A 13,983-nucleotide genomic window follows, 5' to 3' on the forward strand; every position below is an offset into this window, starting at 1 on the left:
CAGCGAGCCGCGAGCTGCCGGGCCCGGAACTGCACGGCGCGGCCCGGCGGGGGGCTCTCGTCTATGTCTTCTTGGGGCGCCAGGCGGATCGGGGTCTCCTTTCTGCAGGAAGAGCCCGGCGCTGGTGGCTTCAGGTGGCTGCCACCGCTGCTAGTGTCTCCACCGTTGGTGCGAGGAGCAGAGACGCGCGAGCGGGGAGACCTCGGACACAGCGAGGCCTCGGACATGTGTCAGCACATCCGGGGCGCACGTCCGTCAAGCCGGAGGGGAGATTTGCCGGAACAATTCAAACTGCGATATTGATCTTGGGGGTGACTGTCCCTGGCCGGCTGGCTGTCGGGTGGGAGGGCGAGTGTGCGCTCGCTTGGGAGTGCGTGCGTGTGTGTGAGTGTGCCGAGTCGGGCTCCCCCCTGCCCCCCGTTTTCCCGTCGAGTGATGCACTTGGAATGAGAATCAGAGGATGGAAATAGTCTGGGAGGTGCTTTTTCTGCTTCAAGCCAATTTCATCGTCTGCATATCAGGTACGGGACGAGCTGGAGGCATGGGCGGGTTTGGATTTCACTGTGGTGTTTGGCATGTCTGGGGTTTTCTGCTGTGTAGCCGTGGGGCGGGGAAGGAGGGGGCGGCGCAAACCCTTTGGGTTCTGCGGGTTTGCTGTTTTCAGAATCGAATTTTTTTTAAGCCCCAAGGTGCGAGTGTGTGTGTGTGTGTGTGTGTGTGTGCGCGCGCGCGCGCGCGCGCGCTAATGGGCGCGTATCTGTGATGGGGGCAGGATCTGTGTGGAGTCCTGGAAGGGAGAAGCGGTGGGGACCGGGAAAAATGAGGCAGATGGGTGTTGATTTTCAACTGCTTTCCTGGCTGAGAACTCCGGTGCGGAAATCTGAGCGCTAGGCGACCCCCACCCCCATCCCCTGGCTTTCAAAGTTCCCCAACTCGGCGATTCGGTGATTCGTGGATGGCAAAATGGACGCAGAGCCGGGCCCTGGTATCTGTGTCCTGGCCTCTGTTCACTTTCCAGAGGCTGCGGGGAGGATGCGGGACTCGTGTGTCCGTTCCCGTTCCTCTCCATGCCAGCAGGGACCAGAGAGATGTGAAAGTCCTCTGCCTTCCCCCAGACATTTGGGTTGTGATATTTGAAACCTGGTGGCACATCCTGATCCACCCCAAATAAAAGGAAAAGAAAAAAAAAACCTGAAATAACACAGTATCTCAAATACTGCCTTAGATCTTGATCATTCTTAATTCCCAGGAGCAAGGGTGTGTTGGTTCAGTCACTGATCTCAAGCTCTTTGTGCCAGCCTGGGGTTTGGGAAGCAAATGAGAACCCAGGGCATCGAGGTGGGCGAGAGCAGGCTGGTGCACACCTGTGCCTGGATGTTTGTGTGTTGGGAGAGATTGTGATTTCTGAGCAGCGTCTCTGTCGGTCTAGGAAAATGGCAATGGAAGGGAGCTTGAGGAGAAGCCCCAGGACCAACAGGGTTCCCCAGTTTCTGGCTCCTCCCATTGGCCAGCGCCCACTCCATTTCCCCCCACCCCTGCCATTTAAGCTGCCAGGGCGAAGCCCTATTTGCACTGCCTGCATTCCCTCTGCAGAAGTAGGGACTGAGACAACTTCCCATGAAGTCGCCAGAAGAGGAGAGCAGGAACCTTGCTCCTCTGAGCAGTTATGATTGAACATCAGTCAGGTGAAAGGACAGCTCTAACAGTCTCCACCCCAAAGAGCCAGACCTGATTCTGGATATTAAAAACCCTCTCTCTGCCCTTACTCTAGAGCCAGTTCCAGAGTAAATATCACTATTTAGTTTCAACTCTGTCCTCATGAGGCAGGAATGGAGATCTGTTACCTGATAGAGCCTGTCCGGGGCTTGGCCACCCTGCTAGAAATGTGCCTCTGTGAGTTGTTTTGTGTACCTGGAAGACAAGAAAACGTGCCCTGGGGCCACCCTGATTCCTCTAGCAGGAGATCTTTTACTGGATCCTACATTGATGAATAAAAACCCCCAGATGACTTGTAAGGGTTCACATCAGTCATGTGTTCAGGAATGGTCTCGGGAGCATCTCATGAGGCCACACTTTACATCTTTCTCTTCTTCGTATCTGCTTCAAACTCTTCCTCTTATTCCCCAATATTTCACTAGTTATAAAGCAGCCTTTCTCTACTTTCCTCCAGCACCATGAATAATTTTCACATCAGACAAACCTTCTCTACTCCTTTAAGATCTACAGAGAGACGTTCACAGATGGTCTGGCTTCCCCCAGCTGCCCCTTTGTCCCCAGCCTTTGCCCTGTATTTTGCCAGGCAGTGCAGTAAGCAAAGAAACTGAGGAGGAGCCTGTTCTCAGCCTCTGAGAGAGGCCTTAGTGGGGCGCCTATCATAGCTGTGTTTGATTTGCTGTATTAGCCAATAAATTATTCAAATAGAAACATTAGGAGGGGATTATTTCCAACCCAGGAGGAGTGCTATGGAGTGTGTGGCCTTTCACGTTTATTTACTAAATAATCATCATTGCTAAGCAATGAGAGGATAAAAGTGTAAGCAAAATTGCTAGCTATTAGCTAAACACAGAAAACTAGGTTAGCTTTCCAAATGCCTAGCTAAGGTCTGCATTAATTTGTACTTTGTGAAGATGTATGGGCAAAGATGCAATATTATGCACTGTACAGTCCCACATCCATAAACTTCAAAAGGCCATTCTTTCTCATCACCAAGGTAAACTACAAGTAGAACTAACTACTCAGTGAGACTCCTAGATGTCAGTGTTATAATTAGTAATGTAATCAAGACTCCCAGTTGCCACAGTTTGGGGGGATTGGACTTCTTTCTTTGCTCTTCTGACAGCCTTAGGATGTACAAGAACACAAGACCCAAAGGGTGAATGATTATGTGTTAGGGGGAGTTTAGTGGGTCTTTCATTTCCATGTTGCCATGATTTGCAGTTTTAATTTTACTCAGACTGAGCTTTACCAAGAGGAAAATAACCCTGTAATCATTGACTCTCGGAAATTATTTAAGAATATAAATAAAAAGCAAAGCACTTCCCCACCACCTTAAAAGAAGTCTCCCTGCTCGGTAAGAGGGCACTAACTCTCACTGAGTCACCAGATATTGATGATTTGATACGTTAGGAAGGCGGACTCCATTATTGAGAAATACAGGCTCAAAACAGCCAGCAAAAATCTGCAGTATATACATTTTGCAGAAGGGAAATGTTGGTAGTAGCTTTGGCCTATGGAACACATATTGACTGAATTTCATTTGTTTGCATTTGCTTCCAAGAATACTCTGGGGCTTTAAAGCTTAGTGATTTGTTAACCAAAGGTTCCCAACAGCCCTTTTCATCCTAGCCCCCAGATAAAAGTAGATCCAAGGAATTTTCTGTCTGTGCCTGTTGGATATGTAGCTTAAAGCTACCTAGGCGTGGTATACTTGTTGGCTCTGACTTAGTGATTTGGTTGGCCAGTGGTACCGGAGGTCTGAGTGGCCAGGCTTAGCTAGCTGCTGAATAAGTAGCACGTGTGTCTTCCACCAAAGAGATTGTATGAATTTTGGTCACTTAATGACAGCACAAAGCTAAAGAGGGAATGCTGTGATCTGGGAGTTCTGGCTCAGCAATAAAACTCAGATATCATTTTACTGAAAATCTCAGACAGCTAGGATCTGTGAGAGACCAGGAAGAGGTGGGAGGGGGAGCTTACCAAAATTTCTCTCTGTGCTAGCAAGAGCATGATTCTCCTCCTACAAAAGCAGCTCAGATCAGCCAGTGAATGCTCAGCAGCAGGAGAAGAGGATTTCCTGGTCAAAAGACAGCTGCCTAATTTAATCCCTACAATGCACCCTATTTCCCTTCTTATATAACTTCATTTACTTTTTAGTTGATTCACAATAGTAATAGCTGTGAGAACTTAAACCACATGATATTTTCACATATTTTAAATACACTGCAGATGTTTTAGCTTATTCTTCGAACTAGTGGGGCAGTTTTGTAGGTGAGACAATCAAAACCCCCAGACGTTTCTCCTAGAAATCCTTTATGTTTTGAGTCAAGATTTATTTCAAATATTTCCACTCAGTATCTTTGATTCGGACATCTCTAATTAAAAAGATAAACCAAATTAAATGGATGTAAGTCTTTACAGAGTTTGGAAATATACACTTAAGGCGATTACAGTATAAATCTAAAATTCAGGGAACATCTGAGCTGTACATTACTCTGGCAGTCAATCAGATATAACTCCTACTCTGGTGCCCCTTGCATCTTTTGATCAGCAATCCCTGTAAGAAAGGAATATTTAGCACATTCTCTAATCTGAAAATTAAAATGGTCTAATTTTAGTTTCTCTGCACATATAAAAGGAGTTTTACTATACTTTCTAGTATGCCCCAATACAACAGTATCATTTATTTACTTACTTATTTCCTACAAATCTAACATTGCATAGGTTTGATTCGTGGTGGAAGACGGTTTTGTCTTTCATGTTAGCTGGTTTAAGAGCCAAAGGGAAAGTATCATAAGGGACCTCATTTTACATCATCAAATGGGAATCTCACTTTCAAGGAGGACTAGACTAATATTTTGAAATGTCCCTTAATTTTTCTTTCCAGTAGCATTTACATTGTGAATGTAACCCATTTTTAAAGCATTTACATTTACATTGTGAATGTAACCCATTTTATGCCTATGAACCCAATATTAAGAGAAGCCTTGAAGAGTTTAATCAGCTACTCACCACACAGGACCTAGCACCCAGGGAATCCGCAGAACCTGCCTCATTCTGTTTGTGTATTGAAGATCAATAGAGACCCAACTCCAGAGTCTTCCAAAAAGGGTAAACTGTGTATGCATTCCACGTGGCTCGAAATAGAACAACCTATTAAACAAAAATGACCCCCACCCAAACAGACCCCTCATCGGATCATCTCATTAGCAGCATGATTTCTTTAAATCCAGGTTTCGATGTGATGTAGTGCAGCCAGTCCTGGACAGATAATCACCACTCTACATCAGCGATCGTGAACCTTTTAGAGCTTTCAATAATACAGACAGTCCACAGTAGCACACATGTTATAGGTTCACCACCACTGTTCTAGATTAAATTCTCCGCCTGGTAAATCAAGAAAGTCTTCCTGAGCAATATAAAATCCCAAGGGCAAAAAAAATGTCAGGGTGGAGAAACATTCCCTTTGGGCTAGGAGAGGACTTTGATTGCCATTCCAGGAGAGGCAGTCATTTGCCTACCACTTTAACGCATCACCTTCATTAACCTATTTGAGCCTGACATCTAGGTACCATAAGTGTGTATGGTAGCGGGAAATTACAGAAAGAGTGGAAGTCTGAAGGGTCACTCTGCAATCCAACCCTACCTTAATCACCTATGTGACTTCGGCCAATTCTTTTAACCACTCAGTTTCCTCATCTGTAAAATTAAAATTATATTCACCTTGCTTATCTCTAAAGGATTGCTGAGAGAAACATGAGTCTCATGCTGAACATCTTTGTGCTTTCCAAAAGTAAAGTGTCTGTGTCTTTACTATATTGTCTAACCATTCATGCTTATGATGCAGTATAAAACAAACTATACATTGAGACATATCCACAATACAGTGATAAAAACAGTATGAATAATGTTTAATTATTAGCATATAATTATAAAAGTTACTATACCAAAATGTCTTGTAATAAGAGTCAATGTGGACAATGTATAATTGTCTAATGCATGACATAAATTCTATGGAAAGGAACAATCTATCCCTGAAAAAAAAGGAAGATGATAGCTTGATGTTAGAGTTTGCAGTGAAAGGGATGGGGAAGGAATTGGAATGGATGGATGGGTAGCAAGTTCAGTTACAACTGAAATAAAAGTTTCAGTCTGGGAGACACTGTAAAATTGGGAGCTATTGAATTAGAGAATAGGAAATGTCCTCTTACAGTTATTATGTTTGTGATTTATCTTTTCAAGTTATGGGTCTTTGCATTGATTCCACAGATTTACCTTGGTTAAAACGTGTTTGCAATTCTAACATTGCTTTCAACTTTAGATTGGTTTTGCATGTCTCCAACTACTGCTGTAATCTGCATAGTTTGCAGTCCATTTGATAGTACAGGTAGATTAGTGAGACTTTTGTTTTTTGGGTTGGTTGGTTAAGCTTTTTGGGGTAAGCCTCAGCTTTTTATCAGTAATATGAAGAGAATGCCCCTCAAGATTGTGGTTCATACAGGATAATTATAAAGATATGTATTTTACACTATCTGTAAAGTGCTGAACATGGTGTCTAAAATGCAATTGCCACTGGCTCTCTCTCTCTCTCTCTCTATATATATATATATGTGTGTGTGTGTGTGTGTGTGTGTGTGTGTGTGTGTGTGTGTGTGTGTGTGTATAATGAGGGTAAGCATAAGCTTTAGAGTCAAGACAGGTCCACATATAAATTATAACATTGTTGTTTACTTTCTGTAGTTAAGTTCTATGACCCTCTGCTTCCTCATCTATAAAATGAAGATTGGAGAAAATACACACAAGAGTTGCCATAGTTGGCATATGACAGTCATGCAATAAATTAAAGCTACTGTCATAACATAATCAGTTTCATCACCATCACCACCACCATCATCATCATCACCATCATCACTAGTGATACTAATTGTTCTTGATACTTTGGACCAGTTCCTGTCAATCCTAATTAATTATTCAGTCATTTCTTCTGAACTCAGCAAAAAATATCGATGGCTCACTTTAGGTCAGGTACCAGAATCACACAAATGAACAACACCTGGCTCTTAGCATTTATAAAATAGCTCATGTGAGGTGACAGAGAGGTGCACAATCTATGTGTCCTGTGAGTAAAAGAAAGGAGCAGTTAACTCCATTCTTGGAGGCTGCAAGTGGGGAAGGGAGGATTTGTACAGAGGAAAACATAGGAATATATAAAATTTCAAAAAAAAACAGAGTGGGGGAAAAAATACTGCAAGTCAGGAGTGGGCTGTTCACAGGCAAAGGAAGATAAAACAAGCAAAATATCAGAAACATGGTGTAATGATTTGTGTAGTGAAACTGGAGGTAAGGTTACAAAAAGAAGACAGGGCCGATACAGTGGTGCCTTCAAGCCATACTGAGCATTTTAGACCTTAGCTATTCGTTATAAGGAATTAAGAGGGAGGTGAGGAACGTGGTATGTGTAGTCAAGTCTGTTTGCAGCTTTCCGAAGAAATATTTGTAATTGCAAGGAGCAATAACTTTGAAGTGCGCCTTTTTGTCTTTTTCTCTTGCCAACTTGTATCCTTCATCACAAACCCCCTTGAAACAATGCTGGCCTAAATAGATCAGTTAGGCCAGTATGCAACATCGTGAGTTATGGGGGTAAAAGGCCATTTCTTATCTACAGGGCCCCTAATTTACTCTGATCTTTGAGAGTCGCTGTCTTCATGCTAAGCAAGTGCCTTCCATTTCGTGGCCAAATAGTAGTAATAATGTCTTTAGCATTAGATGGCACCTAAAAGAAATGAATACCTGTACTTGTATCTGTGTCTCAAAGATGAACTGTGGACTGAACAGTAGATGCACTGTGTGACTCGCACCACATGCCTGGAGTACTACCTGGCCATTGCAGCCGTTTTACCTTACTACCTTTGGCATGACTCTTATTCCCACCAGACCCCCTGTTCATCTGGGAGAATATGTTCCTTTCCACTACATTTATCTGCATTGTATTCTCTTAATGGTCCAATTACTGCAGAGCACAGAGACCTCAAAAGAAACATTTCCCTTTGTCCAGCTGATCATTTAACATTTATGGCGGGTACTCTAAGCTTGTCAGTCACTGCAGTGCCAACAAGAATGAGCGAGACCCCGACATCACCTCTGAGGACTCATTATCTACTAAGAGACTATTTTTGAAAATAGTAGTAGTTGCAACAGATTGTTGCAAGTATTGCAGTGACTTGGTATGAAACGTGTTTGAGGGGAACAAAGAAGGATGTACGATTACTTATGTAGGTGGGAGGGGTAGCAGAGGAAGAATAAGTAATGTTAAGGGTAGGATACTTGGGCTGTGTCTTGAAGAATGCTAAAGTGTTGGCTTTGAGATTTTGATTGGTTCTGGCTGGCAAGCGTAACTTCCCAAGTTCGATTCCCTGGTACCCAAACAAAACAAAACAAAATATTTTGAGCGGTTAACTAGGAGCAGTGTGATGGGAATGGATGACATAGGAAACAGCACGAGAAGGCAGAGAGTTTAGAGAGGACACGATAATGAGTCCAGGGTATCACCAAGAGGGAAGGACAGCAACACGGAGAGATTGGAGTGATAGATGAGGTGGAGGCGGAAGAATGTATAGGAGATGTGATTTCAGTAACAGTGATTCTTTACATAGAATAATGTCAGATGAAAAATAAACCTCCCTTGCACCTCCACAGGAAAGGCCTCCTTTGAAGGCTCAAGAGGGCATGGAGTTTGTATCCTTTTCTTCGTTAGGAACAAACCCGTCAGAGTGAAGTTCTTGGCCCTGATCCGGCCATGCTCCACTTGGCCAAGATCAAAAAGCCATTTTCCTGTGTTGTCTTTGGTTCCAGGTAGTTTTCCAGAAGTTTTGAGGTAACTCAGATATGGATTACAGCGTTTACCTCCTCGCTTACTTTAGTGTTAGATGTTTACACCCTGCAAAAAACGAATCAAGGATCTAACAACTGACCCTGGATCTTTCAAAGTATAAATTAGCATCTTATTCTTTCCGGTAATTAAATCCTTCCTATAATTTACTGCAGTTTTCATCCCAAGTAACCTTAAAGAGAACTTTAAGGGATTTCTGGCATGCAGGGGCTGGGATAGAGCAGAGTAGGGCCCTAAATGATGCGGGGTGGTCTACGTAGGACTGCCTTTATAGCAAAGCTGTAATTATTTTGTATTAGCAAGATTGGGGTGGTAATGGGATAGCCAGTATTTGGATTTGATTACATTTGCATTAAAGTGACATTAGGATGTCAGTGGAAAGATACCAGTGGTTATAAAGGAGACAGCCTACAAATGCCTTTACTTCCTCATCTGGAAGAGGTGACACCTTTGTCATGGCAAGTGAAAAAATAATCTTTAACTTTGTCCAATAATTCATACCTGGTGACCAGAGAGGCTGGCAGTAAGAAATGAAGCTAGTGACTTTCAGATGAGTTTTCCAGAGCCAAGTCTTGCAGGCTTTGCAACACAATTGGCAGCGATGTCAGAGTTGGAATAAACACATTTACTGAAGGATATGAGTCAACGTATTTCCCTTCCACTCTTCCCTCTCCCTATTCTGCACACAGCTACCTTTTTACCCTCCAGGCAAACAATTCTATGGTGGCACTGACTGCATGAGCGTAACCCTTTTCTCTTCTGAGATGCTGGGATGGTCATAAATAGCTCATCAGATTCTTGAAATGAGCAGCTCTAGTAATACATCTGAAGCAGTTTTGTTTCCCTCTCTCTCTCCAATGTTTAACGTGTTTGTTCATTCCACGGTGCTGATGAATAGGCACTGGACCCAACAACAAACTGTAATGACCAAAAGAGCCATGACCTCTGACCTTGTAGAATATATATCACAAATAGTATCGCTTTCCCCCCATTGGCCATGCTTGTGTCTGGCACTTACAAGACGCTCAATAATGAGTGACTGAATTGATACAGAAATGGATAACAAAGAGTGATGTAGAATGGGTTTCCAGTCTTCAGAGGAGATAGACTAGCAGGGAGAAGAGATGCCGCAGACAGCTCTGTCAGCTCTTCTGCTCTCGCTGCACGTAGGTGTTTGAATGTGCGGAGTCAGGAAGGGAACCATCCCAGTAACTTCTTTGATAGTTTTCTCTTTCTATCTCAGACCCAGTTCCTATGTCTGTTTTGCAAACCATCCTTACTTAAGACACTTCTAGTTGAGAATGTGTTTCATCGCCTCAGTGTTCTGTGTTCTTCTCCACATCACCTCTCTTCCTATTAGAGGAGATGATGTAGGGTATGGTGTTTTCCAGCTTGGGAGAAACCAACATTGTGGAGAGCTCTGTGCCCTTTAGCTAATATCGAGCCAGAGTGCTTCTGGGGAATAGCCTACCCCACCCTTTAGTCTGAGGCAGAGCAATACAGGAAATGACTCTGGTGTCTATGGTGTTGGCAGTCTCCTATCAAAAAAAACATTACTTCTCTGGCTTTTAGTATCAGAATATTGGTGCCCCTGGCTAGTGCTTGTGAGAGGGAAAAGCCAAGGGCCTCGGAAGCAAAATAACAAAGCAGATTTGCTGACTTTGGATGCAAACTCTGTCTGTAAACCCCTAGTTGACCTTAGCGACTGTGAAGAAATGGTCAGTTGGAAGTTTTGTCTTTGCTTGTCTGTCATTTTAAATACAAGGGTGAGAAGGGAGGAGGTCATGGAAACTGCTCCCATTGTTAACTCCTGATCAGATGAGTGTGTCTTTGGGGATTATACTGATAGAAGATGAAGCATCTGCGGGCTTTACATTTCTGTTGTGTGGCCTGGGCACGAATGGAAATATGTCGCTTGCCATCCACAACTCGTAGTACAACGAAACGACCCTAGCTCTAAGGTGCAGTGACTCAAACCCCTACACAGCAGAATGTAATATCTTCATTTTTAATATCTGCAACAAGTACAGCAGTCCTGTGAGATCCTTTAGCTTGTTTCAGGGTGGCACAGCACAGTGTAGTGACGACGTGAGAGCTGTATGCGACCTTAAATGTACCAACTGGTCCGGCCTTTTAACTTTTCAGTTTTCCACTGGAGCTTAGAACTGCTAGAATTAGAGTTTGACTGAGCCAGGGAGTCTTGCATTGTGCCACCTCTAAAGGTAAGATGCGTTGAGCAAATTAGTGAAAGTGAGTTACTATGTTTCTGCATTGGCTGTATAAGCTAATCATGGGTTCACATGAGACTCATCCTTGATTGGTGCTTCTTACAAGGTGGAGATTATATACGTGGAACTGTGTTAGGGTCACAACCATGAGTGATGGCGGGAATCACTGGATTTATTTTAATGCTGGGTCTGATACAAGTGTGTCAAAAAAATAAAATAAAAACACCTCGATTCGCCAGAGACCTCACCTTGATTCATGAAAGTTTAAAACAATAACTTTTCCTACCTTATGGCTCTTCATCTTTATGTTGTATCTTGAGTATTTCCCCATGTTGCTTTTTAGCTGTGGCAGTTCAGGAAATCTGGGATTCTAAAACAAACAGATTTCCAATTCTCAGTTACATAACACAATAGAAGCTTAACTCTTGTTCACATGAATTGTTCAGTTTGCATCAGTGTGTGTGTGTGTGTGTGTGTGTGTGTGTGTGTGTGTGCGCGCGCGCGCGCAAGCCTGCATGTGTGTGGGTAGGGGCTTAGTAGGGGCAAAGCAGAGGAAAAACTCCTGCCTTTGGTAATGACTGGGGAGTCTCAAGGCTGGTGGAGGCTTTGCTACCTTCCAGGCACAGTCTCCACAGGTGTCTTAGGCTCAACATCAATAGGTGAAGACAAAAATAACTCATTCAAGAAGTTTTGATGGGGTGAGAAAGGAAGTGCATCACTTCTTTTTCTTTTTTTGTGGTACCGGGGATTGAAATTGGGTCCTTGCGCTTGCAAAGCAGGTGGTGGAACCACTGAGCTAAATCCCTGGCCCCAAAAGTGCATCACTTCTAATCAGCCTGGCTCACATCATATTGCTAGGGAGCTGGGAGCAGCCTTGGGTGCAGGCACAAAGGGCCACTTTGCTTTCCATTATTTTCTGATCATATTTCTGTAATAGTCTCTTCATCTAAAACAGCATTTTTACCGGTCCATGTGTGCAGTACACAATGTTCGCAGTCCTTGTGTGCAGTTGGTACATGGACATAATACATCTTAATTTCTGTTTTCATTCCCTCTCCCTCCGTTGCCCCTCCCACCTTCCATCTTTGAATCCCTTTTCCTTTTGAGAAAGAACTATCTCCCTACTTCCTATTATCTACCTTTTTTTTTTGCTCTTTATTTATACTTTAGGTTTCTCATATAAGAAAAACCATGTAATATTTAAGCTTGTGGGTCTGATTTATTTGTCAACATTATGGTCTCCAAGTGCATCCACTTATCTACAAATGACTCATTTATCTTTATGGCAGAGTGATGCTCTATTGGGTGTAAATACCACATTTCCTTTATCCATTCACCTGTTGATTCATACACAGGTCATTTCCAAGATTCAGCTATTGTAAATTGTGCTGCTATAAACATGGGTATGCATATGCCACTGGAATGTGATGACTTCAACTCTTTCAGGAAGGTATGTAGGAGACTAGCTGGGTCAAATGGAACTTCAAGTTTCAGATTTTGAGGAATCTCCATACTGATTTCCACAGTAGTTGTACTAATGTACATCCCCACCAACAGTGCAGAAGGACTCCTTTTTTCCCCCACACACTTGCCAACAGTTGCTATTCTATGATTTCTTCTTAAATTGAATTGCATTTTATTAGTGGTTGCTTGCAGGGCCTGAAGTTTACATTCATCTTCGGGAGTCAGTCAGTGCAAGTCTCGATTGACAGCCACTTTTTCTGGTGTAAGATGGAATTTCAGCATTGTTTTCCTTTTCATTTCTCTAATGGCCAGTGGTGCTGAGCATTTCTTCATGTACTTATTGACCATTTTGTACTTCTTCTATGCAATATCTGTTCATTTCACTTTTCTATATTATCTCCAGTGATTGCCATTTTTGGTATATAATTTTATGCCTACTGGTAATTATTTCTGTGATTTCTTTATTTAATGTAATACTAATACTATAATTACTGGGCCATATACTATGACGATCTCGACGATTCTGCCAAGTGGTACCCATAAATAATGTTTAACTTACTTATAGATTTCCGGAAATATGCTTGAATACCTTTAACAAGTAATCTATGAAGCATGCTGACTAAACTTTCAAAGATCATTTCAACAATGGCCCACCGCAGAACTATCAAACAAAAAAAAATTCTTGGGATTTGAGGTGCCATTTTGCTTTACAAGTTAGATCAGAGACAGGGACTGGTTAAGAAGAAGCAAATATTTTTTTCTGGGTCTGGAATTCTTAAGTATTATTTCTGGAGCATATTTTATAAGTTTTGTAAATTGGCTTGCTGAAAAATAATATTAGAAAAAAGGTTAAGACGTTAAATGGAGTGTTAGTTTGTGACTACTAGCTCTGTGACATGGAGTAAAGCACTTTGCTGCTTTGACTCCCAATTTTCTTCTATTAAACAGTGTTTTTGTACTAGGCAATTTCGGGTCCCTTCCTAACTTATGATGTTAACATACTTTTGTAGATCGTCTAAATTTTGAAAAGTCTGAGGCACCAAGATTTAAAATGCAAGAACTTTCAAAAACTGGAGTGAACAGGAAAGTGGCAAATGACTTATGAGATGGGCAAGCTAAAGATGAAGTATAGTTATACAAGGATGACATTGTCCTTCTCTCGTAAGGTTCTGGGGAAATATCTAGGGTTCATCACCAACTGCACCTAAAAGTATTTATTGAACACTTTGTACATTGTCTTTTTATTTAATCTCAATTCTGCTGGTAGTCCTCCTATGACCATGGGAGCTACTTAATATTTCAGCAAAGCCTCATTCACGTCATCTGCAATCTGGAGGTCACAGCGTCTACCTGTGAGGTGAAAAGAGGTTGAAATTTTAAAATGTAGCACCGTGCTTGGCACATAGAATACTCTTAATGAATGGAGGGTTCTGCTATTTGTTATGGCTGAAGTTAAAAGAACAAAAGACACATCAGGCAAAATTAGGCAGGAATTTGGCGGTATCACATGGACATGGCCATTAAATGAGCCAGTGTAGGTGAAAGCATTTGGCACAGTACATGTATGCAGCGCAGTCATTTAAGGTCAGGTGAATTGGATTCACTATGGGAAACTAAGGTGTTTGGAAAATATTTTAAAGTCAATAAGAAGACATTCATGCCTTTTGCTAGAATTACCTTCAGAGA

At 42.4% G+C, this 13,983-nt stretch overlaps 1 protein-coding gene across 1 annotated transcript in view; it reads left to right on the top strand.

The window, feature by feature from the left end:
• Positions 1-6: 6 nt before the first annotated feature.
• The window catches only part of Ca10 (carbonic anhydrase 10), a 476,615-nt gene continuing 462,638 nt past the window's right edge, over positions 7-13,983 (top strand). The window contains exon 1 of the mRNA XM_010620196.3: positions 7-521. Within this exon, the coding sequence (XP_010618498.1) occupies positions 461-521 (61 nt within the window). The 5' untranslated portion in view covers positions 7-460. The remainder of the gene's footprint in view (positions 522-13,983) is intronic.

Source organism: Fukomys damarensis, unplaced genomic scaffold, assembly GCF_012274545.1.
Source record: "Fukomys damarensis isolate Sample0158 unplaced genomic scaffold, DMR_v1.0_HiC HiC_scaffold_13, whole genome shotgun sequence".
Lineage (NCBI taxonomy): Eukaryota > Metazoa > Chordata > Mammalia > Rodentia > Bathyergidae > Fukomys > Fukomys damarensis.